The 23,058-nt window shown below is 40.0% G+C and overlaps 1 protein-coding gene across 20 annotated transcripts in view; it reads left to right on the top strand.

The window, feature by feature from the left end:
* The window catches only part of CADPS (calcium dependent secretion activator), a 465,169-nt gene that overhangs the window by 350,882 nt on the left and 91,229 nt on the right, over positions 1-23,058 (top strand). For 4 of the 20 annotated variants that reach the window (XM_074313221.2, XM_074313222.2, XM_074313210.2 and 1 more), the window contains 5 exons: positions 1,818-1,886; positions 2,757-2,774; positions 14,232-14,338; positions 20,667-20,823; positions 21,607-21,748. In XM_074313221.2, coding sequence (XP_074169322.1) covers positions 1,818-1,886; positions 2,757-2,774; positions 14,232-14,338; positions 20,667-20,823; positions 21,607-21,748 — 493 coding nt within the window. Of the gene's footprint in view, positions 1-1,817; positions 1,887-2,756; positions 2,775-14,231; positions 14,339-19,452; positions 19,474-20,666; positions 20,824-21,606; positions 21,749-23,058 lie in introns of all 20 variants that reach the window. The other 16 variants (XM_074313220.2, XM_074313207.2, XM_074313208.2 and 13 more) reach the window with 7 other exon arrangements.

The following is a 23,058-nucleotide window of genomic DNA, read 5'->3' as shown; positions in this document are numbered from 1 at the left end:
GTTACTTTAGACCTAGGATGGTTGCTACCACTGCCCTCTCAAGTTTTAGAGAAGCAGTCACTGATGACCAAGTAATCACCCCAAAAAAAGGCACTTTGGGTAAACTCTACTTGAAAAGTTATGGTTCTTTGGGACCTATTCATTTGCAAAGGTATTAATCACTTTTCATTGTTACCCTGTTGGCTGCTATAGGGTGATTTGAAAACCACACCCAACTTGACCAGTGGTGTAAGTGTATAAATGTGGAAGTTCTGTGTGCAAAACCCAATGTGTCCGCATTCTGGAATCTGATGTTCTCTCACATGCACAACACCTGACTAAAACCAGCAAATGCCTGTTGTCTGCCTTCAGGACATGACTTGGAGAGAAAAAAAAAAAAAAAAAAAAAGACCTAACCAACCACCAAAACCCATCACTTAACTTGCCAAAGTACTTGTTTCCTTAGAGAATTAGGTTAAGATCATGTTAAATTCACAGTGTTTTGTACATTACATGTCCTCCCTCTCTCAATTTTGTCTGTCTGACAATGCAAATTGTGTACCAGTGGTAATGAATTCATTGTTATGCATCCAGGGAGAAACACTTAAGAATTGGGCACTAAAAGGATGTTTATCAACTCTTGACTTGGTAATGAGTGACAAAAATAAAGGAACAAGAAGATCGTTAAAGGACTATATTAGCAAGTAATTGTTCCAGCATTTACCTTCCCAGGACATAATGATTAGTTGTATTTGGTAATGTCAACTGGGTACCTAATAATTTTAGGCAAGGCCAGAGATGGGATGGGATCAAGGAATGTTCGGTTGCCATGGCTGCTGCCTTGTGGGTCTTGGTCTAGCTATTACTAGTCTTTTGGTAAGCTCTGCTCTCTTCTTTCAGATAAATATATCCAAAAACAAACTTTAAGATCTGTAAGTAAAAATGCATTCATTTCCAAAGTAGATCAGCTGGTCTGTAATTTCCTTTTGTGCCTCAATTCTTCTTGGTTGTGTTAATTATCTTTTGCACTGTGACTTTTAGGTCTGGGGATTCTTTGAAGAAACCAATCTTTTTTTTCCAACTCTTTTCAGAGAAGTACCTCATTCCACACTACCTGCTCTCTTTGCTTCTCTCCTTCCTTGTTCGTGATTGGCTCAGCCACTTTTTGGCATTACCTCTGCAAAAGTGGCTGTGACACCAATTTCAAAGCATGCTGGGATTGTTAATTCAAACAACCCAACATCCTCTGGCTGCATGTATCAGGTTTTCTTTCATGAACATAGTCCACCATAAGCTGAGACATTACAGCTTTAAAGATATTACTACTAGACAACTTTCTTTTACAAAGTTCCAATCCTGCGCTCAGAAAAGAAATCATCCATGTTTACATTTGAGCCCCTCTGTAAGCACTAACAGCTTAGTCCCCAGAGAATTTTGGAAAGAAGTTGTAGTAATATTGCTGGAGACTATGTTTATGAAGAAATACCTCAAGAGCCTTAGATACTAAAGTCTGAAATCCTTAGTATCTTGGAGCCTTAAATCGATGAAATTCTGTTTCCCTTTACTCATGATGTTTTTGGTCATTGTATTCTTGCAAACAATTCTAAAGAGACGTGTAAAATCATGGTCACAATCTCTCTCGTGACTCATGGCATGCTGAATGGTTAATCCAGTAGATCTCCAATTTTGAAACTCCTTTTTCTTTTATCCTGTGTTTATCCCAAAATACTCTGTGGCTATTTTCCTTTGAGCTAATGTAACGTTTTCCTCTAACCTATGACCTTTAACCTCTTTACCTCTGACCTAAGCCTCTTGCATGCCCAAATCCTCTTTTATAGGGAAAAAGAGAGAAATGTATGAGCATCCTGTCTTCTGCTTGGCCTCCCAAGTGATGGATTTAACCATTCGTGAGTACCTACCACCTCCTCGCCATGCTGTCTTCACTCTTTCTGTTTTCATTATTTCAAGAAAATCCAGATCCAAACCAACTCACTCTCCTTGCTTCAAGTTTTTTAGCATTGGCTTGTCTGTTGATTCTGTCTGTGAAACCCAGTGTGAGAAGTCAAGTCACATTTTAATCAGCCTAAAACAGGTTAGACAATTAAGCCATTTGTTTGTGATAAACTCAGATTTGTCTGTAAGTTTTTCAGTTATTCTCTGTCTGTGACCTGAATGCATTTTTACTTTGCTTGTGTGTAACCCCAATTTGTAAAGTGCTTGTCACTGGTACACAATCAAAAGGTAGCAGCGAGGCTGGGAGCAATGTGTTAGGTATCAGGAAAAGGACAGTTGGGGCAAAATCATGCCTTCTTGTCCATGTTTAACATGTTAAATTGTGGGGATAAGATCACATGAGGTGGTCCATTTTCTGTAAAAATTAGATCTTATATGCCTCCTGTCTGTTCTCTCTCAAGCTGGGAAGCTTTTCCTCGTTCTCTCTGGAGATTTTGACTTGTTCTTGTCCTTGAAGCTTTGGCTAGAACATATGACTTAATTGTCACTTGGAGAGTTCATGTATGTTTCATAGCTTGATTTCACATTAAACTTAATTTTACTAATTTTCTATTTGTGCAGCATTTTCCACCTCTGTGAAGGAGCCTTTTTTTGCTGGCCCCCACACTTTGGGGCGGTGGGAACCCAAGGGCAAACTTTTCTTCCAGTATCATGTGTCACATATAAGTGGGGGGCATTTTGGTCCACTTGCTCATTAATCCTGCATATGTGTTCTTGTTTTTCTCTCTCTCTTCTCTCCTTGTTGTGCTCTCTCTTTCAAATAGAGAATCAAAAGGACGCAGGTGAACCAATTGTATATGCATTATAAACTATCAGGACTGTTGAGTTATATTTAGTTTTTGTTTTTGTTTTTTAATAGCTCCTTAAGGCATGTACTCCCTAAGACTGACGTGGAGTTGCAATAATACTTAAGGAGTTAATTTGTGCTGTCTAAATATACCTCACGCCCCTTAGGTGGTGACCTTTATCGAGTAGGGTTTCTGTAAAAGCACAAGCTTTGAAGGGACAGAATTCTGGTTTGCTGCAGAATTTCATTTCCTCTTTGGTTTCAGGATTCCTGTGATTTGGCCTCAGGTGCTTTTGAAAAATAGTTACTGAACCAAACGAATCTTCCTTTTCTGTTCTCATTTCTTTTTTCCGTTTTCTACCCTCCTGAGAAGTTTATGTTCTTTGATGAGTGTCTATAAGCCCAGAGAGAAGTTGTGTTTGTGTTGTTCTTGTATGTATCATGTGACAAGGCAGGATGCAGGGTGGCTGCTTGGGGGCCTTGCTGGAAGTTTCATGAGATGAAAGTTCTTAGAAAGTTCTCTGGCTTTGGACATTTTCTTCTTGTTTAATCCAAAATCTTCAGAGCACGTTGTGAGGAAAGCTCTAACTTAAAACTTTAATATAATATTGATTATTGTTTATGAGGTCTAAAGGATTCTCAAAAGATAGTTTTCATTCAATCAAAGTTATACATATTTCATTTAACCAAAGTTGAATGTATTTCAGATCAATTCAGAAAGTATTTTTGAACACATGCCAAGCACCAAGCTGGCAATGAGTATTTGAAGACTCGCGAACCTTTGTTCGCCATACACATGCTTTTCTCTCCCTAGAAAGGAAGGTATTCATTCATTCATTCATTCATTCATTCATTCATTCAACAAGTGTTTAGTGGGAGCCTACCATGAGCCAGGTACAGTGGTAAAAACCAGGGCATACGTAAACAACCTTATGGAGCATATGTGCAAATGGATGCATAAGTGTAAATTACAAATTAAGCATGCAGCAACACCGATTAGTAGAGTTATGTATAAGAGGATATTGTCAGAAAACTATGGAAATCTTCACAAGGGTGGTGAGATTGAACTGTATCTTGAAAGATGAATTAGAATCAGTGAAAGGTAGCTGGGATTGGAAAGTGACAAGGCATCCTAGATGAGAGAGTAACGTGCAAATTCATAAAACCATATAGCTAATAAAAACAGCTGATGCTTATTCAATGTGCATTATGTACCAGGTATGCCTCTGAAGTGCGTTATATGCATTAACTCATTTAATTCTCAAAACTCCTTATGAGGTGCATACTACAATTATTCGCATTTTAGAGATAAGCAAACTGAGGCACAGGGAGGTTAAATAACACACTTCCAGAAGAATAAGTGGCAAAGCCAGAATGAGAGCCCAGGCAGATGCCAGACTCTTAACGACTCTGTAATTCAATGTGGTAGCAAACCAGGATGAAAAGATGTCAACGATGGGTGCTGATGATGGCAACGTACGTTAGGAGGCAACATCTCAAACCCTTTCTATGCCTTCCTGATATAGAGTTAAGGCTGTAGCTCCTGGTCCAAAGCTTCTTCCCCTGGAATCTATGCCAACTTTTGCATGCATATAGATTTTTCCAGGGAAAATTCCACAGTCTCAGTTCCAAAGGTGAGAGAGAGCCATTAAAGGCTGTTTAGGCAAAGGATGGAAAATCGTACTGACAATGATGGAGAGAAAGGACTGAGAAGGAGGTATAGAGTAAAACTGAACCAAAAAGTTAGGGTCAAAGCAGACATGCATTTGAAGCTTAGTATGTCTGAGGCCTCTTCCAGGCAGAGCAAATCTCAATCACAATCATAATCATAATTACTGCTTTCTTGAACTTTAAATCATTTTCTTCACTCCCTCTCCCTTGTCTATTTCCTCAGAGGGACCTAAGCACAAATACATGGATGGGTATTCAAAACCAACAGTACGTAGGTGGCAGGGCACAGCTGGAGTTACGTGTGCAAATTGGGGTGGAAAAGGAACAACTATGTAGTCCTTTAGTCAGACTGTGCCTTGAGAGGCTACGGGACTCTGTAGATGGCATTTTGGTGCTTATGCTTTCCGTCTTGTGGCATTATTATGAATTAAATGTTCAGTATAATTATCGCATCTCAAAAAATGCAAAAAGCTGCTACTCTATGAAAGAAAAGGGAAGAGAGAGAGAGAGAGTCTATGGGGTCAGGCCCAGTGCTAAGGACATTACAGGAAGAATCTGATTCAATCTTTCCCTTAGTCTCATAGAGAAAGCTTTATTATTGCCCCTTTTACGGATGAGGGAGCTGAGATTTGGAGAAGAGAAGTGAATTTCTGAAGGAGGATTGGAACCCAGATCTTTCTGAGTTCAAACACTACACTTTTTTTGTCTCTTTCCACCATGCAGCCTTTCCAGCTGATGTGGTAGCCACTTGGACAATATCCATTCATTCAATGGATAAGTTCAAAAATACCTACAACTTTTAGTCGAGGAAGACCACTCAAACATCAAAAAATAGAACAGTCCTTTCTGGGAGAGCTCATTACCCAGATCTTTCCACTGTGAAGTCTCCCTGAGGCAGTTGAGATTTCCTGAGATTGCCAAAGAACTGAGGGCTTTTTTCCCCCCTAAAATTGACAGAAACCTAAAGTAGATGAAATTCATCCAAAGGATTTCCAAGTAGATTCTGTCATGTTGAGGTCCTATATCTTTTCCTATCTCCAGTCAAACTTCCTACAGGGCCGAGGCCAGTTGAAGGAGCAGAAGAAACAACTAAGCTTCCATTACTGAAACACACAGCACAGAGCCACCCATCCAAGGGACTGTGAGGGCAATTCCCATCCAGGCCCTTCTAAAATGAGGACCATGTCATGCTTCGTGTCTTACACAAGGGATTGAATGTGTCTCTTTTCATCCTTCTGGTTTCAGTGATGCATAAATCAGGATTTGCAAGCCCAAATTATTTTGCAGACTAGTACCTCATCTATACTTTACAAAAAAGTGAGGAGGGCAAAAACTGTGAGACCAAAAAGGGGCTTCTCAATAATCTAATCCCAAACATTCATTTAACAGATAGGAAAACCAAGGCCTAGAGAAAAGCAGCCAGTTTCTAAATAAGATGGTTAGTTAGTGACACTAGCCTGGGGTCGTGCACATAGTTTCGGAGCCTTCACCCCCACCAGGCTGCCTTACCATTCAGCCAAGGGATAATGGGCCCACCCGCAATCCACTAACTAACCTGAGTTTCCAGTATGGCAGCTATGACATCCAGCTTCCCGCACACTAGAATCCTATACATTTAGCTCCAAGAAAACACTACCTCAGGACCAGGCTGAGCACTCAGGATTTTTCACACCAAAAATTCAAATCACTATCCTAGCTCCAACGAGTTTTTTAACTGCTGTAAGCTTCACTTCTATTTTCTGTAAAAGGGACTAATAATGTTTCTTCATGCAAAGGGTTGTTGCAAAGATTAAAACACATATTCCAAATAAAGCTCTTAGCATAGTGCCTGGCAAATAGTAAGCACTCATTACCTATATTGTCTGCTATTGTTTGTTTTTTATTATTATTTAAAAGGAAATTTCCAAGTCCAAATGTGTAGTATAGACATGTTATTCGATTTCAGAAATGGAATATAAAACAATGCATCTCAGGCTTTAATGTTCATATAATCCCTGGGGGGTCTTCTTAAAACATAGATTCTGAGTTGGCAGGTCTGGGCTGGAGCCTGGAAATCTGCATTTCTAACAAACCCCAGGTGATGCAGAAGCTGCTGATCCATGGATTGCAAATTGGATGTCAATGAAATATGGGAGGCAGGGGACTTATCCCCATTATCATTCATTTCAAAATAAAACATTGCAGCATAGTTCCACACATATTTGTTAAATACCTACTAAGTTCCACCAGCCATTCCAGGCACCAGGGAAGTGAGCAGTGTGCAAAGCCACCCCCAGAGAGCTTACAATCAAGTAGAGAACACGGGCATGAAACAAACAGTTACATTCTGGTGACCGTGCTGAAGGGAAATGCAAGGTGCTGCATGGGACTCCGCCCAGACCAGGGTCTTTGATGTACTGCAAGGAGGGGGACATCATGGAGGTCAAGGGACTGTTCCCCAAGAAGAACTGTCTAGGGTGTCCCCTGGCCTTGTTGAAGTGTTTGCCTCTGTTCATCATCCTTCCAGATACCCTAAGGTCCTCTCCCAGAGAGACTGTGGCCATATACATGAAAGCTTACATGGGGAGTCGGTGGATGTTTTATACTACTATTAAATCAGTATTCTTGCTACAGAAAGCAACTAAAATCATCATCATCATCATCATCATCAACTTAAATAACTTAAGCAAGAAAAGAGAATTTGGGGCCAGCGTAGCTAGGAAACGTCCAGAGGAACTAGACTCAGGGAGTAAGACTCTTAGCGTGGTTCAATCTCTCCAACTGCTGACGGGCTTCTTTAATGTGAGTGGGGGTCATGGTAGGGAGGTTGAGAGCAACACAGCCACAAAGAGCAACAGCTAATAACCCCAAAGGAAAAAGAGCTTTCCTCTCCAAGCAACTGTATAAAATCCCAGAAAAGGGTCTCTTTGGCATGCTTGGGTCCCACGTGAATCCCTGAGCCAACCCTGATACCCATAGTGGTGTGGGCTGCTGTGGTTGGCCTGGCTTGGCTCATGTGACTGCTGTTGCAGGGCCCGTTGCTTGCCATTTCTACCAGAACCACATGGAGTGGGGAAGAGGCAATCCTCCTGAGGAAGGTTACTGCACACGTAAGAACAGTTGTCGGGGGCGGCCAGTTAGCTCAGTTGGTCAGAGCACGGTGCGCTTAACAACAAGGTCGCTGGTTCAATCCCCACACGGGCCACTGTGAGCTGTGCCCTCCACAACCAGGTTGAAACAACTACTTGACTTGGAGCTGATGGATCCTAGAAAAACACACCTAAGATAAATAAAAAGTTTTAAAAACAAAACCAAAAAAAATGATTTAAAAATAAAAGGACTGACAGTTGTCCACTACTGTGTCTCTCTGGAATGAAGTGCACTTTTCTTACTCGCAACAGCTCATTCTTAAGGACAAATCCTGACTCAGGATTCAAAGATACTAAATTAGTAAAGACAAATGTCATGATAGCATCATTTCTTCCTTGTAGGTAAAATTTATTTTAATTTAAGTGAAAAGTATTTTTAGTCATCTTAAATCATTGTAAATTGCATTAAGAAACCTGTAGTTGTTCTCTGGTTTTGGAAACTTAGGTTATAATGTTTACTCTCCAGCAATTCAGCTTAGTACATGTGTTACGTAACCAGGGTCTTTGGGTAAGAGATAAAAGTTGCTATGTAGAATGTATCTGCATATTGCAGCCACAGAGTATTTGTTTTTGCATGAAAACACTGCGTTGGGCAGGACCACTGAGGATTTCCTGTCACTACTACCTGAGGACCTGCCCTGGACCGGACACTGTTCCAGCCCCTAGAAATGCAGCGTTCACTGGGCATAGAGAGAGATAAATGCGTGTATAATTTGCTGTTGTTCAAAGCCACGAGTGCTCGAGGAGCTGGGCCTTTGTCAGGAAGGCACGGTTTTATTCCGGTATATGAAGGCGTCACTCTTATTATGAAGGGGTGACTTACAGGCTTTGAGCAAGAGTATGACAGGGTCAGATGCATGCTTTACAGGAGACACAAAGATAATTGCAATGAAAAGAATAGAGAAAATGATCCGTGATACATCCAACAGTCTTTATTACCATATACTCATACTGTCCTAGAGATGGAATCTTCTGAAAGGGAGTGATAAAGACGCAAAAGGATCAAGTATATGTAATGCACAACAGCCCCACTAAAGAAATTATGTTAATTTGTAATGCATCCAATGTATGGTCCATGTAGCCATCATTTTAGGGAGGCAGGGGACTCTGGAAAAGCATGATGTGGCTATCTGCTTAGCTTTCTGTTCCTACTCTAGCTTTTATCCACCCTGGCCCCAAATCATAGCAAATTGTTACAGGCTAGTTATTTTCAGTAATAGCATAATACGAACACTGGCATCTTCAGCCATTCGTCAATAGATTGGAACTTGGTAATAAGTGGGCTTTCCATCAACCATATCCATCTCTCATATGATATTTCAGGGCCTGGCAATTCACTCGCTGGAACCAGAGATGGTCAGGTTATTTAAGGGCTAATTGGAGTGTCTCTCACTCCTGGATGCTTCTCTTCCTTGGCTTAGCTGAGCATGCAGAGGAATTCTCTTCTGGTTTTTCTGCAGTCACATTTAACTCTCTCTCTCTCTCTGGAAGCCAAGCAGATTTAATTGTGTAAACATGAGCAATGGTAATTGGGTAAATAAAGTTGGAAACCTAGGTATGATGTTTTTGTTTTGCTCTGTGAGGGGGAAAAATAGGGAGCTTGTTTTTCTATAGTGGCAAACCTGACTGTCAGAATTCTGGACAGACAGTTGGCAGCAGGGAAACCCTTTACGAATTTTCATCAAGACCCATTGAGCTGAAATGTGTATCTGCTGCCTGTAAGTTAAGCATCAGCCTGGGACATTGCATTGTTTTGTAAAACACTGGCTCCGGTGTTTCTCTACGCAGATTTAGTGATCTCACTGAGAATGAGTAAGGAGTTTTTGTGAGAACTGTACGCTCAGGTAACACATATTCACTGAAAAAGTCAGGAGAATGAATTACCGGAGATGTACCTAACTTTCAGCACCACTGTAGGTGGAAAACCAATTTTTACAAATTAAAATGTGGAGTACTTTTTTATAAAGAAGATATCAGTCATTGCCTTTCTTTCAGTACCTGTCATTTAAAACTGATTTTTCCAACTTCTATTTACACACAATCTTTTAGAAACAAAAGATTTAAGTAAGAGAAGACTAGTAAATAATATTTTACTCCTGCATTCAAAATGTTGACGCGGTCCCACAAGAAAAAGATCTCATCCACTTTTGCTTATAATAGATAGTCTTGCCAGAATATTTTATTTATCCTCATTTCTCATATTTTTATTAATGTCACTAGAATTCCATCTCATAAGCCTGTAGTAAAATTCATTTTCCCAGCTGAAAATTCAAGCAAACCAAGAAGCAAACTTGGCAGTGGAGTATGTCCCCTCTCACCATGCAGATTGCTTTATAAATGAGAATTATTAGAAAGGAGCAGGTCCAAGGTTAATGAGACACTCATTAAAGAGAGAGAATGTGGAAGCTGATAGTGCCCTGTGCCTGTGCAGAAGGAGAGGCTATTGTTATAGGATGTTTGCTGTGCTGATATTGTAAACCACATGACAGATGGGTCAAGTACTGATTACAGTATTCTAACATTTGGAATAGCAAAGAACATATTTGATAAGCTGGCAAGTTTTTATATATGATTCAAGCCACAATATAAAAGCCACAAGAATTCCAAATTGAAAATAATTAAATGAGCTGGAAACAATCAGATACCACACATTTCCCCTCCAAATGACAGATTTTGACATGTTGAAATTCCACAAAGGGAGCAAGAATATTCCCTAGCTCACTTGAACTAATAACAGCCCTTCATCTGCTTTTGCAAAGCAATTAATTCCTGCCTTTTCACAATGTTGGCGAGAACAATAAACATTTGTAGGCACCTTAGGCTTTACAGCTATCTGTCCCATGCATTGTTTTATTTGCTCTTATCAGCAACCTTACGAGGTACACCAAGCATAGGGAGGTTTAAGTAGAAGGTGCAAGGTTATATAAAGAGTGAAGTAGCGTATTGAGGGTGAGAAGCCAGATCTTCCTTCCAACTACGAATATATCGGGTCCTGTTTCTGGTCATCTGGAAGAAGGATGCCGCTATTAACATATAGGTGTTCTTTATTGTGCAAAAGTGTGTCTTCTTTCGGTCAATGATGCTGCCACCATCATTCATGTGTATCTGTCTGGATAAAGGCATCCAGTATTTGCATTCAGCCTCTAAGTGTCTCTGTAAGGTGGTGCCGGTGATGCTGGTAATAGTCTAGTCCCGTTCCTTGTCAAACAATGTCACACCTGTTATGTTGCAGAAACGCCGAGAAAGCAGCAGTCCTGCATTTATGTTTTATCATTTTTACTTGTTTGGTTGTTCTCAGAGTTAGTCATCTTACTTGTCACTCTTTGTGAAAGTCACTTTGTCTCCTTACTTTTTTACTGTCTCCACGTACCTGAGCAGCTCCCCCATCACCTCCTGGGTCTCCTCCACACACCCAAACGCAGACGAGCATGTTATATCAAAGGCTCAAAGGCTTTCCTAGGCCAAAATCAAGTACTGTAAACTTCTACCATTCCTTTACTCAGCAGCTTTCTAGTTTAGTTTGCTTTTCTGTTCATTTTTCTTCTTGAAATTTTATTTCAGTTTGGAATACTAAGCTGAGGCTCCGGCTCTCAAGTTTGACGCTGTAGGTTTTGAGAGACCCAAAAGAGAGCATTTATTTCCAAATGTCCACATTTTTTTTTTTTGTCTAGCTATGTCTGACATATGCAACATTTTCAAATCTCAATGTCAGCACAAAATAACATTGTTGTTGCATAACATTTTGCATGAAGATTTTTTATATGTTATGAGCTTCAATTTTGTTGTATGAAATATTTACTAAATATATTGTATTTTTAGTTCCTCTTTGCCAGTGCTCCAGCTAGAACAAGATTGGGTGATAGGAATATTGCAATACATTTCAAGACAGATGGGACAAAAAAAGTAATTTATAAGCACAAATTTCTCCTTGACCTCTTTTGGGGGGGAGGGAGGAGATGCTAGAGGATTTTTGCACCATATTTTCTTTAAAGACAACATCTTAGAGAAGTCACTTTTAGTACCAGTTTTGCCACTTAGCTAGTAAGTTAGCTATGCAAATGAACAGGAAAACAGTGTTATGTCTCAATAAAGTGGCTTAATCTCCAGATAATGGAATCGTAGCTAATTTATAGTAAATGAAAGTCTGGCTACATGGGTTAATTGGAAGATCAAGCTTTCTAGATTAAAGTATTCTTAACCTATTTACTTTAATGGTTGCATGTTAAAGTAATGTTGCAAAAGGTTTTATTAAACATACTGTCTGTATATATATCAAGCATACACGTGGCTGTGTGCATGTGCACACACTCACAGAATGGCTGTGTGCACTTATACACTTTATGTGTATCTATCGATATATATTGTAGTCAGTCTAAGAGTACTGCATATTAAAACAAACCTTCAGGTGGTCCTAGCTTAAGCATCTTGGATTTCTCCAAACATAAAAGTCGTTCACAGTTTTTAAGTAAAAGTCATAAAAATATTTGTGGGAATTATTTCATTTCTACATGATATGTCATGTACAACTAGAATTCCCCTAGATTTGGTGAGTATTCTACCCAAAAGTGCAATGCTCTCTATTTTCAAAGCAAGAGATTTCAAAGATGTGCTCCCAGTGGGATTTCCTGCAGATTTGTATTAATGTGCAGGCTTGTCTGGTTACTAGAAAATGTACGTTAGTGTGTGATGTGTGTATGTAGGTGTATGTGTCGAATGGGTAATAAGCATAGGATGAGGAATTTGCAAATTGATGTGTAAATGTGAGTATCAACTAATAAAAAATAATAGCCTATGCATATTTACTATCAAAATGCAAGTACCTCGCTCTACTCATATTACCCAAACATATATACACAGTATGTTTGTAGAAATGCCTGAAAGCCTACTAATGAAATTATAATAGTCCATTTATGAAATTATAAACAGGTCAGGTGCCCCAAAAGCACAGAAATCACTCATAATTTCTCAAAATAATTATCACTCTGGTCCAGGCAATGAGTTGTCAGCCCCTGACCTCCACACATCTCTCTACTCTGAGTGCTGACTATTCACTGCCTGATCTGCATATTTTTGTTCCCCGTAGCTCCCACCTTCATGCCCTAACCATATCCAGGCACATTTCCACCTGAGCGTGGCAGAGACAATGGAGCTTTCAATTGGTCTGAATACCGCAAGTCCAGTTTCATACCAGTCATCAGGCCTTGTTGAACTGAAAATTTCAACACCTCGATAATCTTTCCCGGTCCCGTCCAGCACTCTTACTTCCCAGTGTCCCAGAGTGGCTGAACTTGTCTTTCATTATTAAATACTAAATTACTAATCATCTGATATATCCATCACCTATCTAACAAATGTACAAAGAGAAAATCATGAGGCGCTTTTTTTTTTGTAAATGTGCAATCTCTTAAGATTTTGTTTAACACCCCCCTCAAAAACACACACACAGACACACACACAAAACGAAAAAAAAAAACAAAAAAACAGCAACAAACGTTCCTGGGAAGCATTAAGTAATCTTCTCTAGCAAGAAGAATTCCGAAGCCAAAACATATCAGCTTCAGATGAATGGATCAAAATAAATTTGAGCAGTCCTTTTTTGCACACATATACCTACCTGTGGAATGGTGCTAAATCACCCTTCTGGTCATTTTACCCTGTGGGCTCCAAATGACACTGAGGCTGCAAGGTTTGAAGAGGTCTAAGCATGAAATACAAGATCCCCTGTGAGTTCAAACTGGTTGAATTCAGGCAATTTCATTGGCTAAACAAACTTTTATGTTTTAAATATTATTCTTTTCCCCAAGGAAAAAATGTTTGTGATTTTTGGTAACATAATGACGTTGCCAAACATTCAGGAATTCAGCTCTATAAAGGATACAGCATAAACCAAGATTCAGGTTGTTCTTCAGTCAGATAAAAACACAACCCATCCAACACAATAGACACTAAAAACAAAGAAAAAATTTGAGTAAATTATTTCCACCTAACTGGTAAAATTTTAGTTGTACCAACCAATAGCACAAACTACCACCACTTCACCCAATACCCTTTCAATAATTTGATCCTGCTTTCTACCTAATGGCCCAGGAATGGCCATTAATTTTTCAGTCTCCACCCCCCGAACTACTTCAAACAGCCAGATCTTTGACTCTGCTTTTGAAAAATGGACATTCCAATACCTGTTAAACTTGCAGACCTGTAATGAAAAACAAGGCCGTAGTATCAAATGTTTAGGGCCAAATCCAGGCAACAGATGTAGCCACAATCAAGAGTAAGCTTCCGTTACATCTTCCCACTCAGGTAGCACGAACACAGTCTAGAGAGTGATGTAACATAGTATATTTATGCTGTCTTTAAAGAACGTGTGTACAAAATGTCACAAAATTTGAAATGGGCTGTCATAGACGATATGGCTTAATATGCAAATTTGAAGCTGGAGCACTGCTTTTTCTTCATATGTATTATACTGAGGATGGGGATAATAATAAAATGGCTTTATGGTTTGCTCACTACTAATTATGTGGCTCTTAACATCTGCATGAATCTTTTTTAAAAATTGGTAACTATTCGAAATTTCTTACCCACTAGTTCTAACGGCCACAAAACGAGCCTGTCACTTTCGCCAAATTTTAACACAAATTCTTGTACTACAGAAAATGTAGGCCGGTTAATCACGCCTGCCAAAAAGCTCGAAGACACAATACGTCTTGCTGAACTAGTCATTGAAGTTCTTCAGCAGAATGAGGAGCACCACGCAGAGGTGAGCGGGCGTGGTGGGGAGCGTCTCTCTGGGTTCCTTCCTTAGCTGAGGTGGCACAACTCACTCCGCTGGCGTCGTTGTGAATAACATGCCTTAACACCCATTTTCTTTTAACTGGCCTTGCCAAGACAATGGAAGTGGAAGTTTGGCAAGGAGAAGCCATTGGGAGGTTGTTTAAAACAACCAAACAGTGAGTGCGGGTTGTATGTTTCAACTTAAGTATTCAGATATTTCTAGCAACCGGCAAAAGAGGTGAGTGTATTTTAAGGATATTATTCAAGCAGCATAGAGTTATTGTCCAGAGCACACGGAATACTTTTTGGTCTTTTGTGGTTGTTTTTGTTGCCACCACTGTTGTTTTTATTTATTTTATAATATTTGGTATGTGGGTCACAGACCTTGTTTTTGGATTTATCCTGTAACATACTCTGTTTGCACTAGAGTCTTCATTTGTCAACCTCAGGTGATCCAGCTTGCTAAATGCAGTGACAGAAGGGAATTATTCTGTGTTGTTCAACTTGTCAATTCTTCAGCAAACATCTAAATAAATTCAGCTAACTTTTTTTTTTTACAAACCACTGTCAAAATGATCGTTTTGATAATGATAAACCAAGGGATTTTAAGGCCCACTAAATCACAAACCTGTAAGGACTTAAACAACCCAACCCTTCCAAGCAAAGATTCCAAGACTCCATTATGGTCAAACTGTTATATCACTGCTTGCTTCAAAACTGAGATTTAAAATTGTCTGTCTTAAAATAACATTTTGAAAATTGCAGTAATTCTCACTCTTCCTCTCCATTCAACTCTACAGTGAAAGGGGAAGAACAGACATTCCGTAAAAGTAATTTCTTAAGTACCTGAAATGATCATTCCCCTGAATAAATGAAAACTGACGGTACAGTTAACTAAGGCATAATACACCATAAATCCAGTCATCCCGAATAATGCCTGATTGCATATTTAAATTTCCTCCCTGTTTTTCTACTGTTCCACTCAATCTTGGCTGATCGTGGCAGGGGAAAGAGGTATGTGACTGAACCGAATGAGCCAGCCAGCTGCTATCATAGTCTGTGCATGCCCTTCCAGTACCATGTCTTCTAGTGGGACTTTTCCTGGGGGCCCTGCTTCCTAACACTGACCCAAGGAATGTAACAGCAACTTCCAGTGGACTGCTTGTGACATGGGTGGCCCTCCACGGCAGGGTAAATGTGGGGTGATTCTCCTGTGCGTGCATGAAGCAATTGATATACCTAACAACAACTGCAGTTACATCCCGACACATGCCTCCTTACCTGCCTGGTTCTGTCCTCAGCCTGTCATAGTTCCCTATGTCCGTCTGTACTTACCTTTATTACAGCAGATGAGTACCAAACGTAGTAACCAGTAGCTAGCCAGTGATACTAATCTTCCTCTACCTACGACTGTCTCTTTGTGAATCATATATACAGTATTTATATATAGAGAGAGTGCCACAGAATCATTATTTCTCCAAAAGCTCTCTGAAGAATGGGGTGAAGACCACTTGAGGTGGGTCTAACACTCCTACTGTACCCAGTGATACACAGCTGGGAGTCAGAGGAGGGGCCAAATCAGCACCTTCCAAACATAGAAACCTAGAACTAACCTGTAGACATAAAATTAAGTTGGGTTAGAATTGTTTTCTCCTCTATGCTGTATGACGTTCTTTTCAGATTGGGGGCATTTGGGGTTCAAGTGATGGTAAGTATCCACGGGCATCCACAAAATTGTCTCTAGAGGCATGCAGGGAGCCTTCCCTCCCCTTATTTGGATATTGAGGCTTTTCTCACAATGACAAATCAAATTTTTGAAGACATGGATACGAAGAAAAGGTTTTCTATAGTCACAATTGTACTTTTAAGTAAATCATACAAGAGAAATGACAGATATGTTTGATTTATAACCTATTTTCTGAGGTTGCTGTAAGCTAAGAAAGGATGGATATTTTCCCAACTTACTCAAAGGGGTGCCAGAGGAAAGTTGATATTCCAAAGAAGACATTTTTTTCACTTTTCCAAAAAGCGCTTTCTCACTAAGTGTTAATCGTCATCATAAACTGCCCTAGTAGCCATCTTCATAAAAATATTTTAATCTTTCATATTCAAAAACCATTTGCGGTAAATAAGTAGGCTAGAACTAAATTCAGTTCTGTTTTCATTTACTAACTTTAGAAGTTAGAAATGAAAACTTTAGCATGCTATGAAATTTGGAGACCCAGCTTGCTTTTAGGTAAATGTACAGGATTAGTTCCTGAATTAATCATTTACCCAATCACAAAATGTCATGACTCGACTAATCAAAAGCCACCTATCTGCTGAGCATTGAGACAACTACCTCTGTGCTGTTTTTGAAGAACGAGGAGGCATACAGCGGTCTTGATCTTCAGGCAATAGAAGACAGGCCAGGAGCTTGGGTTCTGTGCCAGAGAAGCTTGAGTTTGAAGTGTGATCTCTACCCAGTTACCTAACCTCTCTTATCCTGTAAATCGGAGATAATAATAGAATCTAGTTCAGATGGTGATTGTTAGGACGGAAGACCACATTAAGTAAAGCACCTGGTATTAAGCCTGGCACAGAGTAAGCACTCCACAAAGCTTGGCTGGTGTATTATTAGGGACAAACTACTGAGGAAGCAAAATACATGGATATGTGGTCATGAAAAGGACAAACCTATGTGGAAAGTACCACGTGAATGATGTAGACAGAATATGTTGATAGGTGAGTGGGTTCATTTTAAGGTGGGGTGTCCAGAAAGGCACCACCTCCTGCTCTTATCATTCACTTACAGGTTGCAGTCACCTGGGAAGCTCTTAACACTTGCTGATGCCCGCGTCTCACCCCAGCTCAGTTTGTCAGATCTCATGTGGAGGGGTCAAGTATTAGTCATTTTTAAAACTGCCCAGATGATTCCAGTATATAGCCGGGTCAAGAACCCCTGGCTACAGCCGAAGAGGTAGAATTTGCCCTGGCACACTAAAACAAGATGAGGTTTTGCTGCCAAATGGATGAAGTATGAAAAACATTTTCTACTGCCCAGTACTCACTGCCATACTCTCTGGGTGCTCAATGAACTCTAGAGAATCACCACATCTTGGCTGTGTAGCCATGCTGTTTGATGGTACCACACAAATGAAAGTGACAAGCAGACTTGCCTCTTCCACCAAAACACAATAATCCTTGAAGCCATTTTTAATTCCAATACAAAGTAATTAAATGTCCCAAGAGGAATAATTCTCAGCTACGAATACATCATATAGACACACATGCAGAGTATAGTAGCAGTTGTCACATTTATTTCTTAATTGCAGCTTAATTCTGCTCTCAGAGCCTAAGTTATTCACAGACACACATGCATTATGCCTTAATGAATTGTTGCTTCATCTTCCCAATCTCTCTCTCTCTATGTATATGTATGTATATGTATATATGTATTGTGGTATACAGAGGGGTACATATATACATGTAATTTGTGTACAAAAAATACAGTGTGTTCAGTGTGGTACCTCTGAAGCATACATCTTTGCCTTTCAATAATGAAAAGCACTGGGTAAGTACTTAGATGCCAAAGCATAACTTTATATTGTCTTTGGAAAAGATTTTAAAGACTTTAGATGCCCACAAGATTGAGTTAGCTCACTTAGAAAACTAGCATTCACCTGTCTGAGCAAGACGTAAAAGAAATATAGTATTAATGTAAACATAGTATTTTTTAAGGCTTGCCTCGCCCAATCCAGGCACACAGACTCTGTTTATTCAATTGAAGTTATTATACAGCTTTTTACTGCCCTTGCCATAATCTTTTTCTCCTTCCCAGAGAGTCAGGTTTGGCTCTAAGGTTCTGAAAGAATTACCTTGTGTGTACAGAAATAGATCGAGTCTTCCCTTCTCCTACAAGCCCTGCCCCCCGCCCCTTTAAATTCTCTTGGTTCCCTAGAATTCTGAGTTCCTCTGCCAGACTGTAACAGTGATCATCCATACCACAGTAGTCATTGTCCTTTGTAGGGCTGCCCAGCACCTAGCTATATGATGAGGAGCACCACAACTGCAGCAGTTGCTCTCTAATTTATTAAATTCCAATGAGGAACAAAGTTCTCTATATGTAGTAGAAGCGGGCGCTTCTGATGATCTCTGTTTTGCAACTTGTAAATAAAGCTGGTAAGAACTAGGTATGAGTTTGGGCTAAGACATTTTCAATTTCAGGCATTTAGGGCTGGTGTTTTGTTTTGTTTTCTCCTGTCACCCTAGAGCAAAATCATGTCTCGGAAGGCAACTCAATCCCCCTAATAACTGTTTTCTTAGACTCACACTGAAGATGTAAAGTTAATCAAGTAACTAAAGAATAAGTGCCAATATTTAATGTGCCTTTGTGTATTTTGAAAATATCCTGCATCGGGCCTAATGAAAGTCAGCCTTCCTTATAGGGCTGGGACTGGGAGTGGGGCTCCAGCAATTTCCAATATTTAGAAGACAGGTGGCTGGGATTGCTCACGGGTGGGCTGGAGGATTTTCACGACCGCCGGATTTAGCAAGGGAGTCAGTATAGCAAGCCCCAAGCCCCAGGGCTCTCATCCCCAGGTGGTAAAACTACAATAAAACCTCATCCATTCAGACCCAGACCCTTGAAATTTGTGACAATTCAATTGTTGATATGGCTCTTTTAATTTTTCTTAAGTAAAATGTTTGACATGATCTCAACTTTCTCTGTAAATTCGAAAGACTCTTCTTATAAGTTCAACCCAAGGACCTGTGAAATTAAACCTTCTGTGTCTTTTATTTCAATTTATATGTCAATTTATCTGTGATTATTAGAAGTTTTTTTTAAAAACCTATACATTTATGATACATTCGTATAGAGTACATTTTACTTTGATGCCGCAGTACAGACTGCATTTGAAAGCAGCAAATATCTCTTTTTAGGAAGCCCAATAAATTAGGGTTTTATGCTGACAAACTAGCATCTCTCCACTCCCATTACTCTGAATCAGTGAGGTTTTATTGTAAATTAAAATGGAAACAGCAGGTGTCTATTTCCAGCCAAGCTGACCTTGAAGAATAGTCCATGACTTGATTTTTTCCATTTAATTTGCAAACCAGCCACATGTTGATAAAGGAGAAGTAAGTAAAATGAAATCTCATGAAAGAAGAGAGGTAGATCACTGTTCTGCCTCCTAGTGGCTGTTAGAATATCCCCAAATAACAATAGATCACAGAAGAGCTTGGCCATTGAACAAACACTTTCATTTATGGAATTATTTCCATAATCTTTCATGTTTCCAAACGCGTTCCATCCTTTTTCAGTGAATGCTCCGGAAAGTGTTTCCAGTGTAAATACTTTACGGCATCGAGTGGGGAGGTGGGGGACAAGATGGGGCTGGCGATTTGTTTTTATTTTATTGCTGTCTTTGGAATCAGCAAAAGAGGGCCTGTTGACACTGCCACTCATCGTGCATGCTCCCTGCCAGAAATGATAGCCACCGTGCATGCATGCCTTTGAATTGCATTCACATCTGGCCCAGTCCGATGCGAATGTCGCCCCTGAGACCCTGCACAGTGATTTCCAAGGACCCACGTGCATGAAAATGAGTTACTTCACTGATATTTTTTGGTTTTCAATGTACATATGTGTCCAACCCCCAGAAAAGTAAGTCCTCATCTTACTGAGTGTTTCCTAGCGTACGCCTGATCTTTCCTACAGACAGGATGCAAAACCAGAAGCTCCCGGCTTAAAGAGATTTTGACTCAAAAGTTTTGTGACAATTGTAACAATGGCTTCCTTTTCCTTAGTGTGAATAGGAGTAACATTTCCAATGTGTAGGGAAACACGAGTCACTGAGCTTGTATGAGACCGTAGACAATTAAGCCCCAGATGTGTAGATATAAGTGAACAATCACTGCAAATTTTCAAGTTAGACCAGCAGAAAACCCATAAACACAGTGAAGAAACTCCCAAATTCTAATACCCTAGAGCAAGACCTAGCCAGCCACAGTGATGAAGAGCATGACCCAAAACTTACTGAGTTATTGTAAATTGAACAGAAGTTCCACGTCTGTCACATCTACAGCTGCATCCTCCGACCAGTGGGTCAGAATAAAGGCTTTCTAAGGCAGGTCTGGAAGCATGAAAAGCATTGCCTTGGGACACTTTGAGGCCCAATTGTATCAAACGTGCTGTTCTCTTTACAATAAAATTACCAATCCCTGCTGGATGCATAATTAATCTTGAACAGTGAGGGCTTGACTTCCCATCTTATGTTGGAGAGAGAAGCTCATTGCCTCTTTGTCTGTTGTTTTTCTGCCACATTTCGAAGGCTTTTGCGTGGTGGTCAGACTTGATGGTGGAGCATGCGGAGACGTTCCTCTCACTCTTTGCGGTGGACATGGATGCAGCATTAGAAGTGCAGCCCCCAGACACATGGGACAGTTTTCCACTGTTTCAGCTGCTGAATGATTTTCTGCGTACCGATTGTATGTATCGTCTTTGACTTTGACTTTCCTAAGTAGTGTGCAGATAAGCAGATGGCTAAAACATTTTTGTCCCAGGCAGACTATAGGATGGACATAGATCTTCATAGTTTTATGATTAATTCAAAACAGAAACAAACTTAGAACTAATGGACAGTCTCTTCCAACAAGTGTGCTATGACAGGGAAGCCCTCTCTCAACCAGGCAGCAGGGCCCAAGGGCAGTCGTGTCAGAAGTGGTGCCCGTGTTTTGCTCTTGAACAAGTTGATGAACTTAACCCCTTCACAGTCGGCTATTTTGATCTAAAGGTGATTTCTAGATGAAAAACAATTTCTAGCTAAGCAATATCACGAGCACTTCAGAGTACCTTATAACAATATACAGCCACGCTTCATCCCCAGGGAGCGCGATGCACCAAAGGAGTAGAACCTTCTACAGGGAACTGGAATGTGATAGGAGGAAGCCGAGAGGGTGCAAGGAAAACCTAAAAACTAGTGTCGACTGTTGTTTTGTTGTTTTTAAAGGAGCGTGATTGTTTTTCCTTTTTAGAAAAGCAACACCAATAGGTAAAATGTTTTTGAATTCCACTTTCCTTCCACACTGATTAAAGCATGAACTTTGATGCTGTTCAGGTACTTTATTTTACTTTATTTCTTTCTCTTTTTTTTTATTTTTTTTTTTTTATTTTTTTTTTTTTGCTCTCTTAGAAGCAGTGCATATGTGTATATGTTGTATGCTGATAACACAACTGTGGGTTCTTACCAAGATTTTGCTTGTCTGTTCTAGATAACTTGTGCAATGGAAAATTTCACAAACACCTGCAAGACCTGTTTGCCCCACTTGTGGTTAGATATGTGGATTTGATGGAGTCCTCAATTGCACAATCCATTCACAGGGGCTTTGAGCGGGAGTCATGGGAACCAGTCAAGTAAGGAAACCTCTTTTGATACCATCGGAGTTTGGGTGCAAATGGCTGGAGAGTCATACAGAAATGGATTAATGGTGTCTTATGGTTTTCACTGTTAGCATGGACAGAGAGTAAACACTGTATGTGTTTCCTGCTATGATGCTCATAGCCTCCTGGTCCAAAGAGGGGGGATGGGGATGAGGTTGAGAAATGTTTCATGAAATGAAATCATTGTTTTATTGTACAAGATAAATAAGGAATAAGGGATAGAAACCTGTCTGCGATACTTATACTGTGTATCTTACTCCAGTGGTGTTATCCATAGGAATTAACATTTCCCAAAGTGTATTCCAAAGGGGTCTAAGCTAGGGGTCAGCAAATGTTTTCTATAAAAGTCCATATAATAAATATTTAGACTTTTCAAGCTACATGATCTCTGCCACAACTGGTCAACTCTGCTGTTGTAGCGCAAAAGCAGCTATAGACAATAGGTAAAGGAGTGAATGTGGCTGTGTTCCCATAACATTGTATTTGCAAAAATGGGAGACTGGCCTGTGAGCCGTAGTTTGCTGTTCTCTGGTCTAGGCCTTTGAGACCTACCTCGAGTAATGGACTCTAAGGCTGAATATGGTTAGGAAACTATTATTATACACCCCACTAATCTACTCCACACCCTCATCTCCTGGAGAGCCACAAAGCACACCAGTATATTGCAAAACTGTGAGAAGATAGTAATACAGAACCTTTTTAACTCAACTTAATCTAGAGTTTCTTAAATGTATTTGACCACAATACTCACATTTTTATAATAGGATATTGATGTAAAGGACAAATTACAGGAAATCCTGTGAGTTGTAAATTTGGCAATTTCCTTAACTGCTTGGTGAATCTTAGATTCTATTTGAAAATGTCTGGCAGATTCATTGCCACCTCCATTCCCCAGCAAGGATGAGGGCTGTGACTCAAGGAGCCAAAGGAGCAGTCTCAGGCTCCCCTTTCTGGAGAAGTAGAGAGAGAATTCTCTCTACCTAGGTGGAGAGAATTTTCTGTTATGAGTTGAAAAGCTTCAATAAAGCCTGCTATTAGCTTTACCCTGTTAGATTCTCTTCTCTCCTCTCTCTCTCTCTCTCTCTCTCTCTCTCTCTCTCTCTCCTCTCTCTTTTCCCATAGGAAAATCATTTTGTTCTTTCTAGTCTTTCACATCTTTGGAATGTAGGAGCCAGTGTGGAGCAAAATGGGGGTATGTACAAGCAGACTTTCAGGCACTCCAGAACAAATATTCAAGAGACTTCCTCAATTTGAAAGCTTTGACTTACATCTAATCTGTAAGC

This window comes from Rhinolophus sinicus, chromosome 5 (genome assembly GCF_057876585.1).
Source record: "Rhinolophus sinicus isolate RSI-liver-muscle chromosome 5, RSI-T2T, whole genome shotgun sequence".
NCBI classification, from domain to species: domain Eukaryota; kingdom Metazoa; phylum Chordata; class Mammalia; order Chiroptera; family Rhinolophidae; genus Rhinolophus; species Rhinolophus sinicus.
This window is presented reverse-complemented; position numbering and strand designations above follow the sequence as displayed.